General features: G+C 52.1%; 1 protein-coding gene across 1 annotated transcript in view; it reads left to right on the top strand.

Moving 5' to 3' along the window:
• Shank3 (SH3 and multiple ankyrin repeat domains 3) overlaps positions 1–9,785 on the top strand; it is a 60,656-nt gene extending 50,871 nt beyond the window's left edge. The window contains exon 22 of the mRNA XM_032919588.1: positions 7,276–9,785. Coding sequence (XP_032775479.1) covers positions 7,276–7,864 — 589 coding nt within the window. The 3' untranslated portion in view covers positions 7,865–9,785. The remainder of the gene's footprint in view (positions 1–7,275) is intronic.
• Positions 9,786–17,285: the final 7,500 nt, after the last annotated feature.

Here is a 17,285-nt window from a genome sequence, read left to right on the forward strand (position 1 = left end):
AGGCAGTGGGACTGGGTACCTGTGAGACCCAGGTATGTCATGAGACCACCCAGGACCTGCTGGAGGCCCTGCCACAGGCTTGCAACTTTGTATTCCGGCTTCTAACTCAAGCTGCCCTTGCCCTTTGCTGAGGATCGTCTCACCTTGTTCTCTGGAGCCACGGTCCCTCTTACCAGCTGTTTGACCCCGAGTCTACTGCCCTGTGGCTCCATGTTGGTTCTGTTTCTGATAGTACGGCTGCCCCATATGGCTGCCCCATATGGCTGACGTCGCCTCTCCTGGAGCAGCCTCCTCCCTTGATTCTTTTTCAGGCCAGAGTACATTGGTTCCTTTTCTTTAGGGACTTGATACAAATTTCTTACGTTCTGCCCTAGAAACATTGTATTGTGGCAGCACAGAATCCTGAATCTGATGCATAAAGCTCCATCGGAAGAGTTGGAAATCACACCATCTTCTCTCGCCTACTTTTTCTTTCTTGTCTTGTTTGCCTCATCCCCTCCCTCCCTGTGGTGATGGAGAAGAGGGAGGTGACGGAGGAGGTCTGGGTGCTACTAAGGTTGTTAGACTTTGTAGGCTGAAGCTGCCAGAGTACTGGGTTGATCCTTCAGGCCCTTTCTCTGCAACCTTCCCCAGGGCTTCCATGTGGATGGCATGGGTTCTGGTGACAGCTGACCGGTTCGTGGCCAGCCTCTTGTCTGTGTTCCTCAAGCTGCTTCTGCCTCTGCCCCAGGGTTCTCCTGTTCTGGTTTGGGTGGGTTACCACTCCTGACTCCCCACTCATTTGCTAGATGCTCTTAACTGACTGTGGAAGACAGAGTTCACAGAGTAGTGAGCAGCGCACAGCTTAAGTAAAGACTTCAGGTCTCACTCAGAGGGCCCTGCCCGGTTTGCAGTCTTCCAGTTTAGGGTCCAGTAGACAAGTGGGAGCTTAAGGCGCTCACATTGCTCTCTGAGAGGTCCAGGGATATTCCTGTCCTTCTAGTGACCTGTGCTTGGACTTTCTCCCCTTTTGGCCTCTTCCATCTTTTAAGTCTGAAAGCCCTTTCCAGTACTGAGGTGATGATGACACCCTTACAGTGGGCGGAGCTACGGACCAGCCACAGAACTGGGTCTTCAAAGATAGAGGTATCCCATTTCAACCTCACTCGACCATTTTTCCTTCTTTGTCTTTTTCCCCATCACCAGTCCCCCCCCTCCCTCCCTCCCTCCTCTCCTCTCTCTCTCTCTCTCTCTCTCTCTCTCTCTCTCTCTCTCTCTCTCTGCCTCTTTGCTCGATGGAAGGTCACTTAAAGCACAGAGCATTACCTAGCCTTAATAACACGTATTAAGGCAACAAACGGAGTAGCTTAGTGCAAGCGCTGTGCCCTGAGGCAGATTTCATGGAAGGGCAGATCTACTGTGCCTCTGGCAGCACCTTGTGGTAACGCTGCATTTGTGCTCAGGGATTTCACATTGCAGAGGTAGCCGTTTTCTATACCGTCTTAGCTACCGCACACCTACAGTATGTAAGTGACTTTACGGAATGTCATTTTAGCTTCGCTGAAGTACCTTGCACCCTGTCCTTCCATTTGCCTCTGTGTTTCTCGTTCTGTTCCCCCTCACTCTTCTTCCCCATTTTGGGCTTTTGGTGGTTGTTTTGGAGAAAGGGTCTGGCTCTGCAGTCTGGGCTGGCTTTGATCCTCCTACCTGTCTCCTTGGTGTGAGCTGTCACGTCCTCGTACCTGGATGAAACAACGGCCATCTGGACTTGTCCTGCCACCTACCACAGTGCTTCGTTTCTGGCTGCAGGCATGGGGCACTTGTGACTTGGTGTATGTGTAGCTTTTTCAGACCTGGTCTTTTGTCTGGTCTTTGTGGGCACCCTTACTTTGATGCCTGTTGGGGCTGTGCCTCAGCTCTCTCTGGCTTTGTAGCCGGTGGGGGCTGGGACCTAGCACTTGGGTCTTAACTTTGGGATAAAAACCATTCGGGTCTTAACTTTGGGATAAAAACCACTAATGAGCCTTTCCCTTAGAGAACTGTCCAAAGCTTGTGAAGTTCTAGTGTCTAGGTGTCACCCTGTCCTTCTCACCCTGTCCTGGCAGAGGTCACACCCCTGAGGCCCATCTCCGGTCTGGGCATGGTTCCTGAGTCTTACCTATCACGCTTATCTCTCTCTCCCCTGGATGGAGTTCTTTCTTCACCTCCCTGCAGATGCCTCAGGCCGGGCCATGATCCCTTCCGGTCACAGGGGCAGCAGCCTGAGCTTTGCGAAGACAAGTTCAGCTTCCCCCGTGCTTCATGGGAAAAAGCTCAGTAACTCGTAGATCCACTCCTGTACACTGGGCTTTGGTTGAAGCTGGAAGGTACATGGTTCTTGGTGCTCTGCTGAGCTCTGTGATCCCGCTCGTCTTTCACTTCAGCTTGCAGGTCTCTGCCTGCTGAGAGCCCTGGGCCTCGTCTTGTTCATCATTTAAAGCCCAGCCTTGGGTTCCACCCCTGTGGTGGAGCTCCGCCTGCCATTCATGCGACCTGCGCCTGTCCCTGGTGACCTGCGCCTATCTCTGGGTCCACTTGTCTTCTGGGTCTCACGTTTGGACTTGAATCTTACACGTGGTCGGAAACCCACAACCGTGCGGTTTTGCTTTGGCTCTCGGGGGTCTTTCTGGGGAAGGGTGCTGGGGGTGGGACTCAAGGCCTTGAGCATACTAAGCAAGTGGTCAACCACTGAGCTACCTCTGCTTTGTTTTATTGAGATACGAGAGCTTTTTTTCTTTTCTTGAATTTAGTGTGTGTGTGTGTGTGTGTGTGTGTGTGTGTGCACGTGCACATCATACACACTGCATGGCGTACATGTGGAAGTCAGAGAACGGCTTGTGGGAGTCAGTACTCCTGTCACTTTGTGGGTCCCAGGGATTGAACTCAGGCCTTCACCATCTGAGCTGTCTCGCCACCCCGAGATAAAGTTTGTCCACAGAGCTTAGGTTGGTATTGAACGGTGTAGCTCGGCTTAGCATTTAGCTTAAAATAAACCCTCCTGCTTTTGCCTCCCAAGTGCTGTTACCCCAGGTGTGTCCCGGCATTGCCAGCCGACTCGGTTTTGTACCTGGCTGGTCGTCACTTTTTTTTAAAACAAGGTGAAATGGCTTTGGAAACATTTGCTGCAGTACTTCACAGAGCCTTTAAATTTAAAAAAAAATTTATCACATGCTTGTGTGTGGGTGGCCAGAGTGTGCCCTGTTCTTTAGACCTATTGAGGCCACTGCCGAGATTTCACAGGAGACCTACTTTCCAATCAGATTGCTCCACAAAGCCCTGTCCTGACTGTTTGCTATACAGGCCCTGCCTGCATGTTAAGGGTTTGGACAAAGCCTAGGTTCTTGAGTACGGTCGGATACTGGGGACAGGATGCATCGGGTCCCTGCAGAGCACTTGCATGAAGTCATAGGCAGGTGCATTTGTTAGAGCCCCAAACTCTGCTGGGAAACAGAGAGAGATCATAGGAGAGGAGACTTGGGGACACAGGGCATGTTAGTGTTAGGGGCTAGGCAATGAGGAGTGAGGCCAAGACAGCAGAAGGGACGCATGCAGAAGCTTCAGAGCCCTGCCTGGTCTGTGTTCCTACTGAGAATTGTCCTGTAAAGAGGCCTCCGAGTTGCCAAAGGCCACAGGCCTAGGTCTGACCCACATGAGTGCAGTGCGAAGGAGGTAACCCTGATGTAGAAGCCAGGCTTGAGTATGAAGGAACCTTTCCTTGACTGTTGGCACCAGTGGGCTGACTGAGGTAAGGGAGTCCCAGGAGGAAGTGAAGGGCCAGGATGTAGCCCAGTGGTTAGAGGGCTTGCCTGGTATGCATGAGGCCTGGGCTCTGTCCCTAGCAGGGAAAAGGGGGCAGGGGGAGTAGAAGAGAAGAGAAGGAAAGGAAAAAAGGAAGGAGGGTAGGTGGTGAAAGACGCTGAGACTATGAGGGTCCTGGACTCAGGTGACCAGGAAGGGTTAATGGGAGGAATTGATGACATTCCCCAGAGCTGAAAAGGTAAGGGAGTCCCAGTCCTTTTCCCACTGAGGCAGGGTTGAACATCCTGTATGTTAAAAGATGTTAGGAGATCCCAGTGGAAACCTTGAGCTCAGAATGCACCAATGGGCACACGTCATTCCTGGACTTGTTAGTCATAGCATACAATGGGTAGATGACATGGGCTGAGAAGGTGCAGACCGCCAAAGAGGGTGGGGTGGAGAAGCTATCCAGGAGGGAGGAAGCTGAGGGAAAGCCTCTTCCAAAGGGACCCCGGCATACTGCCTTGGTGACTGCCAGGAGCAAAGGCCAGGTCTCAGTGGCTTCGAGTTCCTGGGGCAAGAGCGAATGTCTTATTGGGAGTGCCAGCCAGAAGCACATTGGAGGGTAATGGATGCTATGAGGTGACCTCGTGGTGGACGCCACCTGAGAAGAATGTGATTGGCCAGTCACCAGTGGTGGCAACAGCCAAGAGTATGCAGAGATATGTTGACATTTTAAACATGTTTAACATGCGTAAACATGTTAAAATCAGATTTGCACACTTCTAGGGTTTCTGCCCTGGGACATCGTGGGTAGTGCTCTTCCCCAAGATGGGGTCAGGGAACAGACACTGATACCTTGGTCTCCCCTTCCTGTGCAATACCCTTCCTTGGGCTTTCCCCCTGGGCCTCCCAACATCAGCAACACTGGTGGAGTCTTTGAGGGATATGACTGGCTTTCTCTCAACTCCCAGTCTCCTCTGAGGCTGGGTTGCCCTCAGCCCAGGCCTCCAGGTCACCCCTGCCAGGAAGGCAGGCTTTGGTGCCATTCAGACAGGAATAGCTACTTGTCCTAGCTTAGACCTTTTGGGCCCAGAACTGCCCCACCGCACTACCCTACAGCTGTCTTGCGCCCTCCAGTTCAGCTGCTGAAACCCTAACCGTTGGGGTAGGTCGTGCCTAGAGGTCTGTTCTGTGATGCAGGTGCTCAGGCTAGGGTCAGTGTGGTTTCTGGGGAAATGACCACAATCTGACCTCACAACTCTGCCTTTAGCAACACCTCCCCGAGGACCTTACCACCTCACCTCTCCTGTCCGCTCCACTTTGCCCCAAAGCCAAGGTGGCTCAATGAGGCCAGGGTCCACAGGAGTGAGAATTTCTTCCGGAGGCTTTGCCTGCCTGGTCCCGAGTATGGGCCTCAGATGCTCCTGGAGTCTATGTGCTGGTGGCACTGTTTGGCTTGTTCAAGCAGCTCAGCCCTGGGTCTGAGCACTTGGGAGGAAGCAGGGGGGACGTCGGAGGAGATAGCTGTTGGAAGTGATGGAAGTGAGGTCTCCGGGGAACGACCGATCTTGCACAGGGCAGGGTCAAAGTTGAAAGTTGCTGGAGGGGACATGTTCGTTAGCTCGCCCTTCTCTGCAGGATTTCACCTCCCGGGAACAGTTTGAGGAGGAGAGATGCACTTTGGTTCATCGTTTCGGAGATTTTGGTCCCGTGGTGGCTTGGCCCCCATTGTTGTATCATGGTAGAGAAGGTTCAGTGAATCGTTTCCTGGCAGCCCGGGAGCAAGATGGGAGAGGAGGAGGGGTGGAATAAGGCCATCAAATCATGAAATCATCCATGTGTTGTTGTTGTGATCTTTATTATTTTTTTTGGGGGGGGGGAGAGGGACAGAGGTAGCCTTAGCTGGCCCGGAGCTTGCTTTGTAGACCGGGCTGGCCTCAAACTCGCAGAGATGTGCCTGCCTCTGCCTCCTGAGTGCCGGGGTTAGAGGAGTGTGCCACCGCCGCACCCGGCCCCACTCTGTATTAATTCATTGCTTAGGGCAGATCGCTCATGGTCCGGTTACCCCGCAGTGATCGCCACTGCACCTTCAGAATGCAAACCTTTTGGGGGGGGTATTGCAGAGCCGAGCTATGTAAGAAGGAGAGGGGCTGTTGAGAAGTCTCCTGCTGGTGTGGGCAGGAGCTTACGCCATCCTGAGAGAGGGCGTGGTGGGGGCAAGATGGCCGCTGGCGAGAAGTTGGTCAAACGTTAAGACTGACTGTGCAGACAGCCAGCGAGCTACACCAGGGCAGGCAAACCAGACGCCTTCTGTCCGAGCTGTCTCCGGTACTTTCTCTTCCCTGGTACCTCTGCAGCAGGTGGGCCTTACCTTCTGAGTTGCGACCTCCATAGAGTGTCCCACAGGGCTCCCTGAACGTGGCTGCCCGTTGTGTGGCTGTGACTGGAGGCGTTGTGGGCCTGGCCTGCTAACACTCTTTCTCATTGCTCTCTCCTGCCCATCTGCATGTGGCTGCTCTGTCTAGCTGCGCGGTGGTCCCGAGTGCCGGCTGTGTAAGTGAGCATGCTCATCCCATGCCTCTTGCAGATCACACGTTGTGCCTGGCTGCCCCCCTGGCTGTGCTGCATGGCTACGTGGGGGGGCTTTGGTGCTGACGACAGCTACCGAGGCTATCCTTGGACGCAGTGAGGGGTAGAGACGGGGATGAGGGGCTGTAGGAGTAGGCTTCCTTTAGAGCAGCCTGCCTGCCTGCCTGCCTGCCTCGGGCTGGCCTCCCTCCAGCCAGGCAGGCTGGGGCGGGGCCGGAAGTCCAGGATCCTGGCAGGTGAGGCCGGGAAGTGAGGTACCATCTGCCTTGTGTGTCTGCCCACGTGCTACTGCGTTCCTGTCAGTACTGCTGCATGTCCGCGGCACATGTAGTCACCGTTGCTGCTGTGGTGTGCCCTCCTGTGCAGGGGAGACTGTCTTTCCTGTTAGCCGTGGGTGTGAGCCCTGCCTGGTGTTTGTCTTCAGTGTTCATGGACCTGTGCCACTGCCAGCCTTTAACATGACTCGGCCATCCCTGAAATTGGCCTTGGTTGCTCTGGCTCTCTTCAAGCTTGAGAAACAGAGTCGTATGTGGGGAGTGGTGGAGATATTGTTCAAATCTTCTAGTCCGGAGCATCTGTGGATGGAACCCACGCCCAGAGGCCGTGTTAGAGGCTGGCAGGGAGGGGCAAGCAGCTTTTGTCCATGAGAGAGTTTCCTTTGGTGAACTGCCCTTGGGGCCTCCATGGAGAGCAGTGTGGGGGGGACAGTCTTACTCTTTAGATTCCAGTCAGTTTAAGAACACCTCTCCCTCCGCCTCCCCCAGAGCAAGGCGCTGGTCCTGTCTTAGGATGGTTGTGTTTTTTTTTTTTTAAAGAATGACCACAGGATATTCCTCCAGCCCTAGTCCTCCTGGCTCTGCTGCCCTCTGTCCATTCCGACTTTACTTTCCACCCCTCACCTGGCCCTCACCCACTCTCCCTCCGCAGGCTCTTCAGCAGCCTCAGTGAGCTGAGCACCATCTCAGCGCAGCGCAGCCCCGGGGGCCCGGGCGGAGGGGCCTCCTACTCGGTGCGGCCCAGCGGCCGGTACCCCGTGGCGAGACGAGCCCCGAGCCCAGTGAAACCCGCATCGCTGGAGCGGGTGGAGGGGCTGGGGGCGGGCGTGGGAGGCGCGGGGCGGCCCTTCGGCCTCACGCCTCCCACCATCCTCAAGTCGTCCAGCCTCTCCATCCCGCACGAACCCAAGGAAGTGCGCTTCGTGGTGCGAAGTGTGAGTGCGCGCAGCCGCTCCCCCTCACCATCTCCGCTGCCCTCGCCTTCTCCTGGCTCTGGCCCCAGTGCCGGCCCGCGTCGGCCATTTCAACAGAAGCCCCTGCAGCTCTGGAGCAAGTTCGATGTGGGCGACTGGCTGGAGAGCATCCACTTGGGCGAGCACCGAGACCGCTTCGAGGACCATGAGATCGAAGGCGCACACCTGCCTGCGCTCACCAAGGAAGACTTCGTGGAGCTGGGAGTCACACGCGTTGGCCACCGCATGAACATCGAGCGTGCGCTCAGGCAGCTGGATGGCAGCTGACGCCCCTCTCCCTCTCCTGTTCCTGCTGCGCCCTGCCGGCAGGGCCCCCACCCCTACTCCAGGCCGCAGGCTCGGCTCGCCCCCTACCACGGCGCCCGGGCCAGGAATGTTGCATGAATCGTCCTGTTTGCTGTTGCTTGGAGACTTGCCCTGTACATTGCTTAGTGCCCTCCCCTGCCGCTGAACCCCACCCAGCACACAGTAAGGGCGCGGACCAGGGGGGCTGGGTGGAAGGGGGTTGGGGCAGGGTGCTCTGGCCTGACCACCTCCTCCACAGCTCCTGGTGGCCATTCTTCCAGAGGGGGAACCTAGTCCAGCATGCGAGGTCAGGACACGCCTTGGTGACTCGGGGGGAGGGGGGAGACATTGGGGTTCTCGATAGGGGCCAAGGAGCCCCCTGTTTTACATATTTTAATCCACTCTATATTTGGAAAGAGAAAAGGAACAAATATCTCTGTCCGTAACAGTTCCCGCCCTCTTCCCCTCAAGTCCTCTCGCTGGTCCCGCCACAGCCGCCCAGTCTTCCATCTTCCGGCCCCTCACTGCCACCCCATACAGGGCAGGGGACACTCCAGCTGGCCTGGGGTTAGCCAGGGTCCTGGCAGCCCACCCTGGGGACCCCGGCTCAGCCCCCTTCCCTCGCTGAGCTATAGTATGCCCCACCCACCCTTTAGGTGCTGCTCAGGGGGACGGGTGGCAGGCATTGCCTGCTGGGCACTAGCAGGGCCAGGTGGCCTGGGAGATTATTGCCCTGGGGCTGGGCCCCGGTAACCCAACCCCAGCCATCATCTTCACAGGGTCTCTCCCAAAGGAGGGGTCTAACCTTTCCCCACTTCTTGGGCAACTACAGCAGAGAAGCCTCCCTGCCTCGCGCCCCAAAGACTCCCCAATTCCTGCCCTGTGTGTGTGCACCACATATGTGTGTGTGCACGCCTGTGTGCTTGTGAAAATTGGGTGTGGCTGAGCGCATGGGTGCCCTGTATGTGCTTGATTGTGGAGTGGTCCCCGGGGGCTGTTCTGGATGGGTGGGAGGTTGAGGAAGCTTGCACAGGGGTGCATGCATGGGTGTGTGCCTGTGAAAGGGCCCTGTCTTCTCCAAAGAAAGGCTGTCCTGCTCTTGGGTCCTGCTGTTTTCTCAGCCTGTTCTCCCTGAACCTCACCCAGCTTAAGCAGGGGTTCTTGGTGAATCCTTTCAGCTTTGGGAGGCCTCAAGGGCTCCCGTGCAGGCAGCACCCCTTTGGGCTTCTAAGGGAATTGTGGGGACCACTAAAATCAGGCCACAACAGCCCTTGGAGAGAGGCAAAGACTCCTGAGGGTACCCTGGCCCCCCTTACTGTGACTCCTCACAACTCAGCAATGACCTGTGGGGCGGGGGGCCCTGGGGCATTTTTAAACATAGGGTTTGGAGTCTGGACTAAGCTCCATCCACGTCACTCACAAGTTTCTGTTTCTATTTCTAGCTTTTTTTAATAAAAAATATATATATATAAAAAAGACAGAAAACAGGTGTTTTCATGGCCCAGGGGCTTGGCACGCCGGTCTGTGCCCACCCGCCCCGCCCCACCCTGGCCCACCGGCCCCATTCCTTAGACACAGAGTCACGCCCACTAACCCTCTTACCAACAGAGCAGGTCACACACACAGCAGCGGTCACTGTAACAGACTGCCACATACACAGTCTCACATTTACCTGTGGGTTTTTGGTTCTGTTCAGTTTGGGTTTTTAACTTTACAGGGTCAGTTCCGCTTCATCCCCCCTTTTGTATGGAGTTCCATCTCGGGGCTTTCAACCCCCTGCTCCAGTCCTGAGGCCTCCTGACCCTGACGTTGTGATACACCCCACAGAGATCTATGTTTCTTATATTATTATTATTAATAATAATTATTATAATATTATGTAATAAATTTATAAGAAATGAAACCATGTCTCGGTTTGCTTGCTTTAGGGTTAGGGAATAGGGTCTGTTCCTCAGACAGGTCCCACAGGCCCACGGCCTTGGGTCAGTGTGCTGTGGACTCAGCAGTGTCTTTGGAGCAAGCCTTTCTAGATCTTCTTGCTGGGTTGACCTCCTCCGGTTTGCTAGACCCTGGCCGGCTCAGGCTTTCTGCAGACTTTTTAGTACCCCGCTTTTTACAAAAAAAAAAAAAATGTCTAACTATGTCTGTGTAAGGATGACATATGTGTGGGGAAGGGTGCCCTTGGGAGGTAGCTGGTGTTTAGGCAGTTGTGAGCTCCCCAGTGCAGGTGCTGAGAACCGATCTCTGGTCCTCTGCAAGAACAGCGAGTCCCCTTACCTGCTGAGCCATCTCTCCAGCCCTGGGTAGCAACCTCTAGACTGGTGGTTTTCTGGGATCCCTGTCACTATTTCTTCTTTGCTTTCTGGTGCTGGGGGTGGAACCCAGGCCAGGACTTTGCCAGTGAACAACACCTCCCATCCCACTTTTAAACCTGGGACTTGGAACCTTCCTGGTGTGGCTAGTACTTTAGACTTCAAACCCTACGTCCCTTTCTACGTGCTGGTCCTCTGCGGCTGTGTTTGGCCTCACTTCCCATGGGTCGATGCAGTGGTTTCCCACCTCCACTCCTACCTTCTGCTCCTACCCGCGCCAGAATGAAGCTGGTGAGTGGTCCCCTAATGTCCTTCTGGCCTCTCCTATACTTTCTCCAGCCTGCTGTTCCCAGCTTTGCTCTACCCCCGACCTACTGTGGCACCCCTCCAAGGTTCACTCTCTATTCTCCTTGTCTACATCACCTTCCTTTACCACCCTTATTGACTGTGCCCTACATCCGCTCTTCCAGGGAACCCTTCTTGCTCTGCTTTTCCAGAGTCCAGGTTGGATCCTCTGGGCTCTCACTATTGTCTCAAGTTAGAGGAGATTGGTGCTACTCACATCGCACTGTGTCTATTCCCTTAAGGATCAGGGCTAGCTTCTCAAAGATGTGAGGTGTACCTTTTTCCTGTTTCCTCTGGTCCGTGTACTAAACAGACTTAACCTTCAAGAGCACCTTTACAGACAAGGCCAGCAGCCAGCTGTCACCAGCCAACCACATAGCAGGGGTCGGGGGTCGGGGGGTTGGGGGACACCTACACTTTGTGGTGTCAGGAGGGGCAGGTTAGCCATGAGCACAGTCAGGTGAGCTGGCAGGCGAATTCCTACCCAACAAGAAGTTGGAGAGGGGGTTGGGGATTTAGCTCAGTGGTAGAGCGCTTGCTTAGCAAACGCAAGGCCCTGTGTTCGGTCCCCAGCTCCGAAAAAAAGAAAAAAAAAAAAGAAAAAAAAATAAACAAATCTTAAAAAAAAAAAAAGAGAGAGAGAGAGAGAGAGAAAAAAAAAGAAGTTGGAGAGACAGCCAGGGATCAAGGGATATAATGGGCAGGGAGGGAGGAGCTTCAGAGAAAGCAAGCAGGTTTGTGGCTTGGGCATCAGGAATGCAGACCACAGATTCTGATGCTCCAAGTGTTATCCTGGAGTCGAAGGTGGGGCTAAGGAGGAGCTGGTTAAGAGACGCAGGAGCAGAAGTAATACCGATAGCAAGGGGTGCCTTTGCCCTCTTCACCCAGGGGAAGCAGGTGCCTCAGGTGGCTTCAAGGAGCAGGTGAAGTCTGGTGGCCTAGAGCGCACGCTCCCTTGAAAGGCCTGTGTTTCCTTGAAGCTGAATTACGAACTTAAACCTGGCTGGACTGCGCACCTCACATGTCCCCGTGACCCCGGGGTAGGTACCAGGCTTGCAGCCTGTTCTGGAGAGGGCTCATTCCGCAGGGACTTGTTTGGTCTTCTGGAATGTAGGCCCTGGGTCTCCGGACTCAGCCCTTAACATACTTTCTATATGGTTTCCACTAGGTAACTTGTCTTTGACTTTCAGGTTTATAGTCACTGTACACCCGGGGTCAACAAGGCTGTGGTGCCACAAAAATGGCACACACGAACATTTAAGATACACGTTTTCTCTTAAAAGAGTTCTGCTGGGTTTCCACATAGAGCAGAAGCCCCATCTCTGGGAGCCCTGTCAGGCAGTCTTGGGCCACTTGCTCCCCATGTACCCGTCGAAGAGCTGGGTAGCAGTGGAAAGTAGAGAGCAGATTTAATCAAGTGGCAAATTGGGAAGGGAAATCCTGTCTGACATGGACTTGGGGCAGGAGGCGAGAAGCATGCATGTTAAGCAGTCCAGGTCAAGAGTGGACCCACTGGATCACTGTGTCAAATTTCGTTTTTCTGAGGTGGCAAAAGAAGTCCTTACTGCACGAGGGAAGCAATGTAAAGACTCTCACAGTACAGTACGACGGTCCCAGCTTTAGGGAGCAGTCTATACCACCATAGGCAAACGTCCGCCCTCCCTGAGTGATCTGTCTGCAGGGCTCTGCAGTTCGAGGCACCCAAAGCGGCTGTGGGTTTAAAATGATGGCTAGACCACCTCCAGGGACCCTTTTTGGGGTCCGTGGCAGGACAGTATAGAACTGACAGTAAGGGGCTGGGAAGTAAGAGGTCGGTGGGTCAAATATATGCCTTGCAGGCAGAGAAGACTGGAGTTCCAAATTCTGGAAACCAAGCACAGCTGGGTGCGGTCGCCTGTGTTTGTGATCCCAGTTCTTCCGTAACGAGAAATGGGGGCAGAGACACGTGGTTTTCCAGAAGCCTGTTTGTCAGCTTGTTCCCTAGCATACACAGCATCGAGCAGCAAAGAGAGGGCAAGCCCTGCTGCCCAAACATACAGTGGGGCATTTGAGTGGTCATAGGCATAGGAATATTCAGGTATATACACGCACATGCACATGCACACGCACATGCACAGGCATACACACTAAAGTCTCAGTGAATGTGCCTTCAGCCTTCAAGGCTGATGTGACATAGGTGGATGTCAGTGGTTCTTAGACACTCTGATTTCCCTGTGGGCGGAGTCAGGCAGGTGTCCGGCCTAAAGTAAACGGACATAGAACATGAAGGCAGGTGTGCTGGGCTTCCACTCTGCTTTAAGTTTTTTCGTGGACCCAAGAGAGGAGTGTGTGCTTTTTAGCAAAAAACAAGTTTCTAAATGTTTGTTAAATGTGTAACTTTATGCCCATTAAAAGTCTCTTATCTGTAAAATTATCATCATTATTATCATTATCATTATTTTATTATTCCGATGTACTATCTGCAGTACTAATGGGGTTTGTTCTCTTTTAGCCTTTTTCAAGACAGGGCTTCTCTGTGTAGCCCTGGTTGTCCGAGAGCTTGCTTTGTAACTAGGGTGGCCTCAAACTCAGAGGTTTACCTGCCTCTGCCCCGAGTGGTGGGATTAAAGGTGTGCGCTACCACACCAGGAAGACGTTTATTACTATAATTATTAATGTTGTAGTTCTGGAGTTATGACCCAAGGCCCTCAGCATGTCAGCGGAGTGCTCTGTAACGGAGATGTATCCACAGCCTTAACATCCAAAACTAAAGTTTAGTGTCACTGTTTGAATTCACGTTGCCATGTTATGAAAATGTTTTATTTGTTTGTTTATTGTATGTGAGTGCACTGTTGCTGTCTTCAGACACACCAGAAGAGGGCGTCAGACTCCATTACAGATGGTTGTGAGCTGCCATGTGGTTGCTGGGATTTGAACTCAGGACCTCTGGAAGAGCAGTCGGTGCTCTTAACCACTGAGCCATCTCTCCAGCCTCTTTTTGTTTTAGTTTTTTGTTTGTTTGTCTTTTTTGAAACTTTTTTTTTTCTGGTGTAGCCCTGGCTGTCCTGGAATTCCCTCTTTAGACCAGGCTGGCCTCAAACTGAGAGATCTGCCTGCCTCTGCCTTCCTAGTGCTGGGGTTAGAGGTGTGTGCCATCTGCACCCGGGTGCCATTTCTTTTTTAAAAACATATTGCTGCATATCCATTTATTTTGTGTGCTTGCGTGCGAGCTTGGGTGCCACGTTGCCCAAGTGGCGGTCAGAAAACAACGTGTGGGGGTCGGTTCTCTCCCACCATCGTGTGGGTTCTGGGATTGACTGTGATCATCAGGCTTGGCGGTAGGTGCCTTCCCTTGCCCACCCATCTTTCTGGGCCCCCTTTCTGCTCCATTTCCCAGTTGCTTATCAGGTACAACCTGGCGCCCACTTACAATAAATAGGCTTTCTCATACTCTGTGGTTAAGCTGAAACTAACTCTCAGGTTGGTGGAAAAGGACTATGTAGCCTTCGTATAGAGAAAACAAGACTTATAATCGAACATGAAGGTTAAGACAGAGGGACCTTACATTCTGATGCACGAGAGAAGAACTCTCCTGACGTGGAGAAGAAGAGTATCTTTGTGATTCAGATAAAAGCTCCTGATGACTGTTGGAGCACTTGAGAGCCCTCCCCACAATTGACCTCAGCACTCCTGCACATTCAGGAAGAAGAGGGACCATTTTAGGACGTGCAGGCAACAGAGATACAAATCTCACGGCCCCTACCCTCACCCCTTTCTGGTCTCGAACTCATTCTGTGGGATTTGAACCTGTGGCCTTCCTCTTGCCCTGGTTTCTGGAACTGCAAACCTTCAGCATGACATTCTCCTGACATTTGGATATTTATGTCACACACGACTTTCTGATTTATATCACAAGATCTAGTTCCTAACACGTAGAATAAAAACAGTCATGTAAAGGAATTCGAGGAATTTGCTATTTGAAGGCTGGGCATTGGTTCACACTTTTCATTGATGATGTAAATTCGAAAATGAACATTCAGTATTTCTACAAACTAACGAGGAGTGGCAGAAGGAACGTTAATCACGACCAGAGATTATATGCCTTCTTCGTGTTAGCTGTCTAAAGTTATATAATGCCATCTCAGTCCCGTTAGCAGTTGCGTGGGATCAGGCACATATTACCCCGCCTGAGAAAAGTAGCCATTCCTGTGGCTGAGGGAAACATGCTTTGTATGTGTTAGAACTGGGGTCCTTTGACCTTCGAGGCTGACCTTTCCCACAGGCCACATTGTTCTTGTTCCAGTTTAGCGGCTGTGACACAGGGCAGAGCATCAAGGTGAGAGCCCATGCATTAGGGAGGAGGTCACGTCCTAGTGCCTTGGCTTAGACACTAAGTTCCTCTTACTTGTACTTAGGAGAGATAAGACCTCCTTAGAATATAGGGAGAGAACACAAGTCAATACTGAGGTAAGAGTTCTTCCTGCCATTCAGAGTGGAAATGAGTTCTTATGAAGCTTGGCCCAGGATATCTGACCCGGATGGGGAGTAGGCGCTGACACACTTGTGGTTCTTAAGCATCAGGGCTGTGATGCAGAATCAGAGTACTCGCTCTTCCAGAGGACCTGAGTTCGATTCCCAGTTCCCATGTCGGCAGTTTATAACTGCCCGTGACTCTAGCTTTAGCGGCTCTAAGTGCTTTCTTCCGACCTCGGGGCACCCATACACACACAGCACATCTTCACAAAGACGATACGCATAAGCAAAAATTAAAAATTAAAACAAAAATAATTTAAACGAAAGCATTCAGACTACAAGTTGAGACATCAGAACACAGCCTGAGACAGGGTTGGGCAGGGGGGGAGAGGCTCGGATTATTCAGCAAAAGAGATGAGAATGCTTGGTGCTGAGGTAGGAAAGATAAGACTTACTAGCATTCTATTACCGGAGATTAAGCTTATAGCCCAAGAAGGAGGATGAGACCTTCTAGTCACTTACAGAGGAAAGACAAAACCTAGAAAGCAGTGCTTCTCAACCTTCCTAATGCTGCAACCCTTTAATATAGCTCCTCATATTGTGGTGACCCCAAACAATAAAATTAGTTTATTGATACTTCATTGCTGTAATTTTGTTGCTCCTACGATTTGTAATATAAATATCTGATGATCTGATTACGAGACCCCCCTCAAAGGGGTTTGCAAACCACAGGTTGGAAAACACTGCTCCAGATGCATGACTGAAGTAACGAGTCCTGGTTGTCAGAGACAAGATGCTCTGATGTCCTGTGATACTCAGATAGGGTATGTAAGACCTCCTCATACTCAAACAGAAGATAGAGAGTTCTGTGATCCTTAGGCAGTGGGAAAGAAGACAGGCAGAAATGAAGTTGAGATGATATTCTTGGAGAGGGGGAATGACATTTAGGTAGGGAGATGAGGCTACTCAAGCAGGGAGAGGAGACTTCTTTTAGGAGAAACGACTACTTCTGACACTTCATTATGGGAGTCGAGACTCACAGAACATTCATATAGTTAAGGTACAGTCTGTACTCTGGTAGAGGATATAAGATCTCTTGATTCTGGTACAGAACGTGTGACAAGGTACCACTCAGAAGAAAGAAATGAGACCTTGGGCCCTGAGGTGGAAAAGAACAGTTCTCACACATGGAGAGGGGAAGTCAGCTTTCTGATGCTTAGGTAAAATATTCAAAACCTTATTGGGCAGCCTTGGGAGATGTGACCTTCTGAAAGCTACAGAATGAAGTATGACATTCAGTTAAATGTGCCCAGAGAAATCAAGATTATCCCATCAGGGATTGGGATTTAGCTCAGGGTAGAGCGCTTGCCTAGTAAGCGCAAGGCCCTGTTCGGTCCCCAGCTCCAAAAAAAAAAAAAAAAAAAAAAAAAAAAAAAAAGATTATCCCATCAAACGAGAACTCAACATATAGGGGAAAATAAAAATGTCTCGATGGGTAGGAGCATTCGCATCTCGTGGCACCCCCTAGAGGAGATGTTAACCTTTCACTGCTATAAGAGGCGGGTGGGGACTCACAGTCAAGGGGGGATGAGACCTTTTGACCTTGTTACAGGGAAGGAGGAGCATCATAGTACGTGACACGCACCTGTCATGCTGTCTTCTGATAATCAGATATGTATAAATAAAGACGCTTGCTACTCAGGTAGCCGTGACAAGAATTCCGCTGCTCGAGTATAGACGATCCCGTGTGGCTGTACTTGTGGTCAAAAGAGGAGACCCGGAGAACTTCAAGAAGTACGTGATACTCAGAAACGGGCAAGAAGGTAGGCTTTGAAATCATAAGTCAGGAAACTTCAAAATGGCTCCTTGAAAGTGTTCTGGTGACCCCCCACGCCCCTATACCGATGATCTATCAGTCAGCAGAACCCGATTTCTTTTCGCTGTGAACATCTCGGATGTATTACCTCATTACAGGAGGGCCGAGCTGCTCTTCAGACCGTGAGCCTGTTGTGGTATCATCCCCCACAGAGCATATCCCAAACATTCATAAAGTGAGACGTCAGAAGGCTCGCCAAGGATGAACGAAGGTCTTAGGACTGAGGAAACGGGTTGGTCGCTCATGAGTACCTCACCACCCTGAGGTCGGGAGAATTCACGCAGGAGGTTTGGATGGCACCTTCAGCGTGGATCAGTTAATCGAGGAGGCCTGCCTGGCCTAACTGCTGGGGTGGGGGTGGGAGATCACCCTGCTGATTGGCCAGAAGGCTGTAGAGCTTTGTGAGGTCACAGCTTGC

This window comes from Rattus rattus, chromosome 1 (genome assembly GCF_011064425.1).
Source record: "Rattus rattus isolate New Zealand chromosome 1, Rrattus_CSIRO_v1, whole genome shotgun sequence".
Taxonomy (NCBI): domain Eukaryota; kingdom Metazoa; phylum Chordata; class Mammalia; order Rodentia; family Muridae; genus Rattus; species Rattus rattus.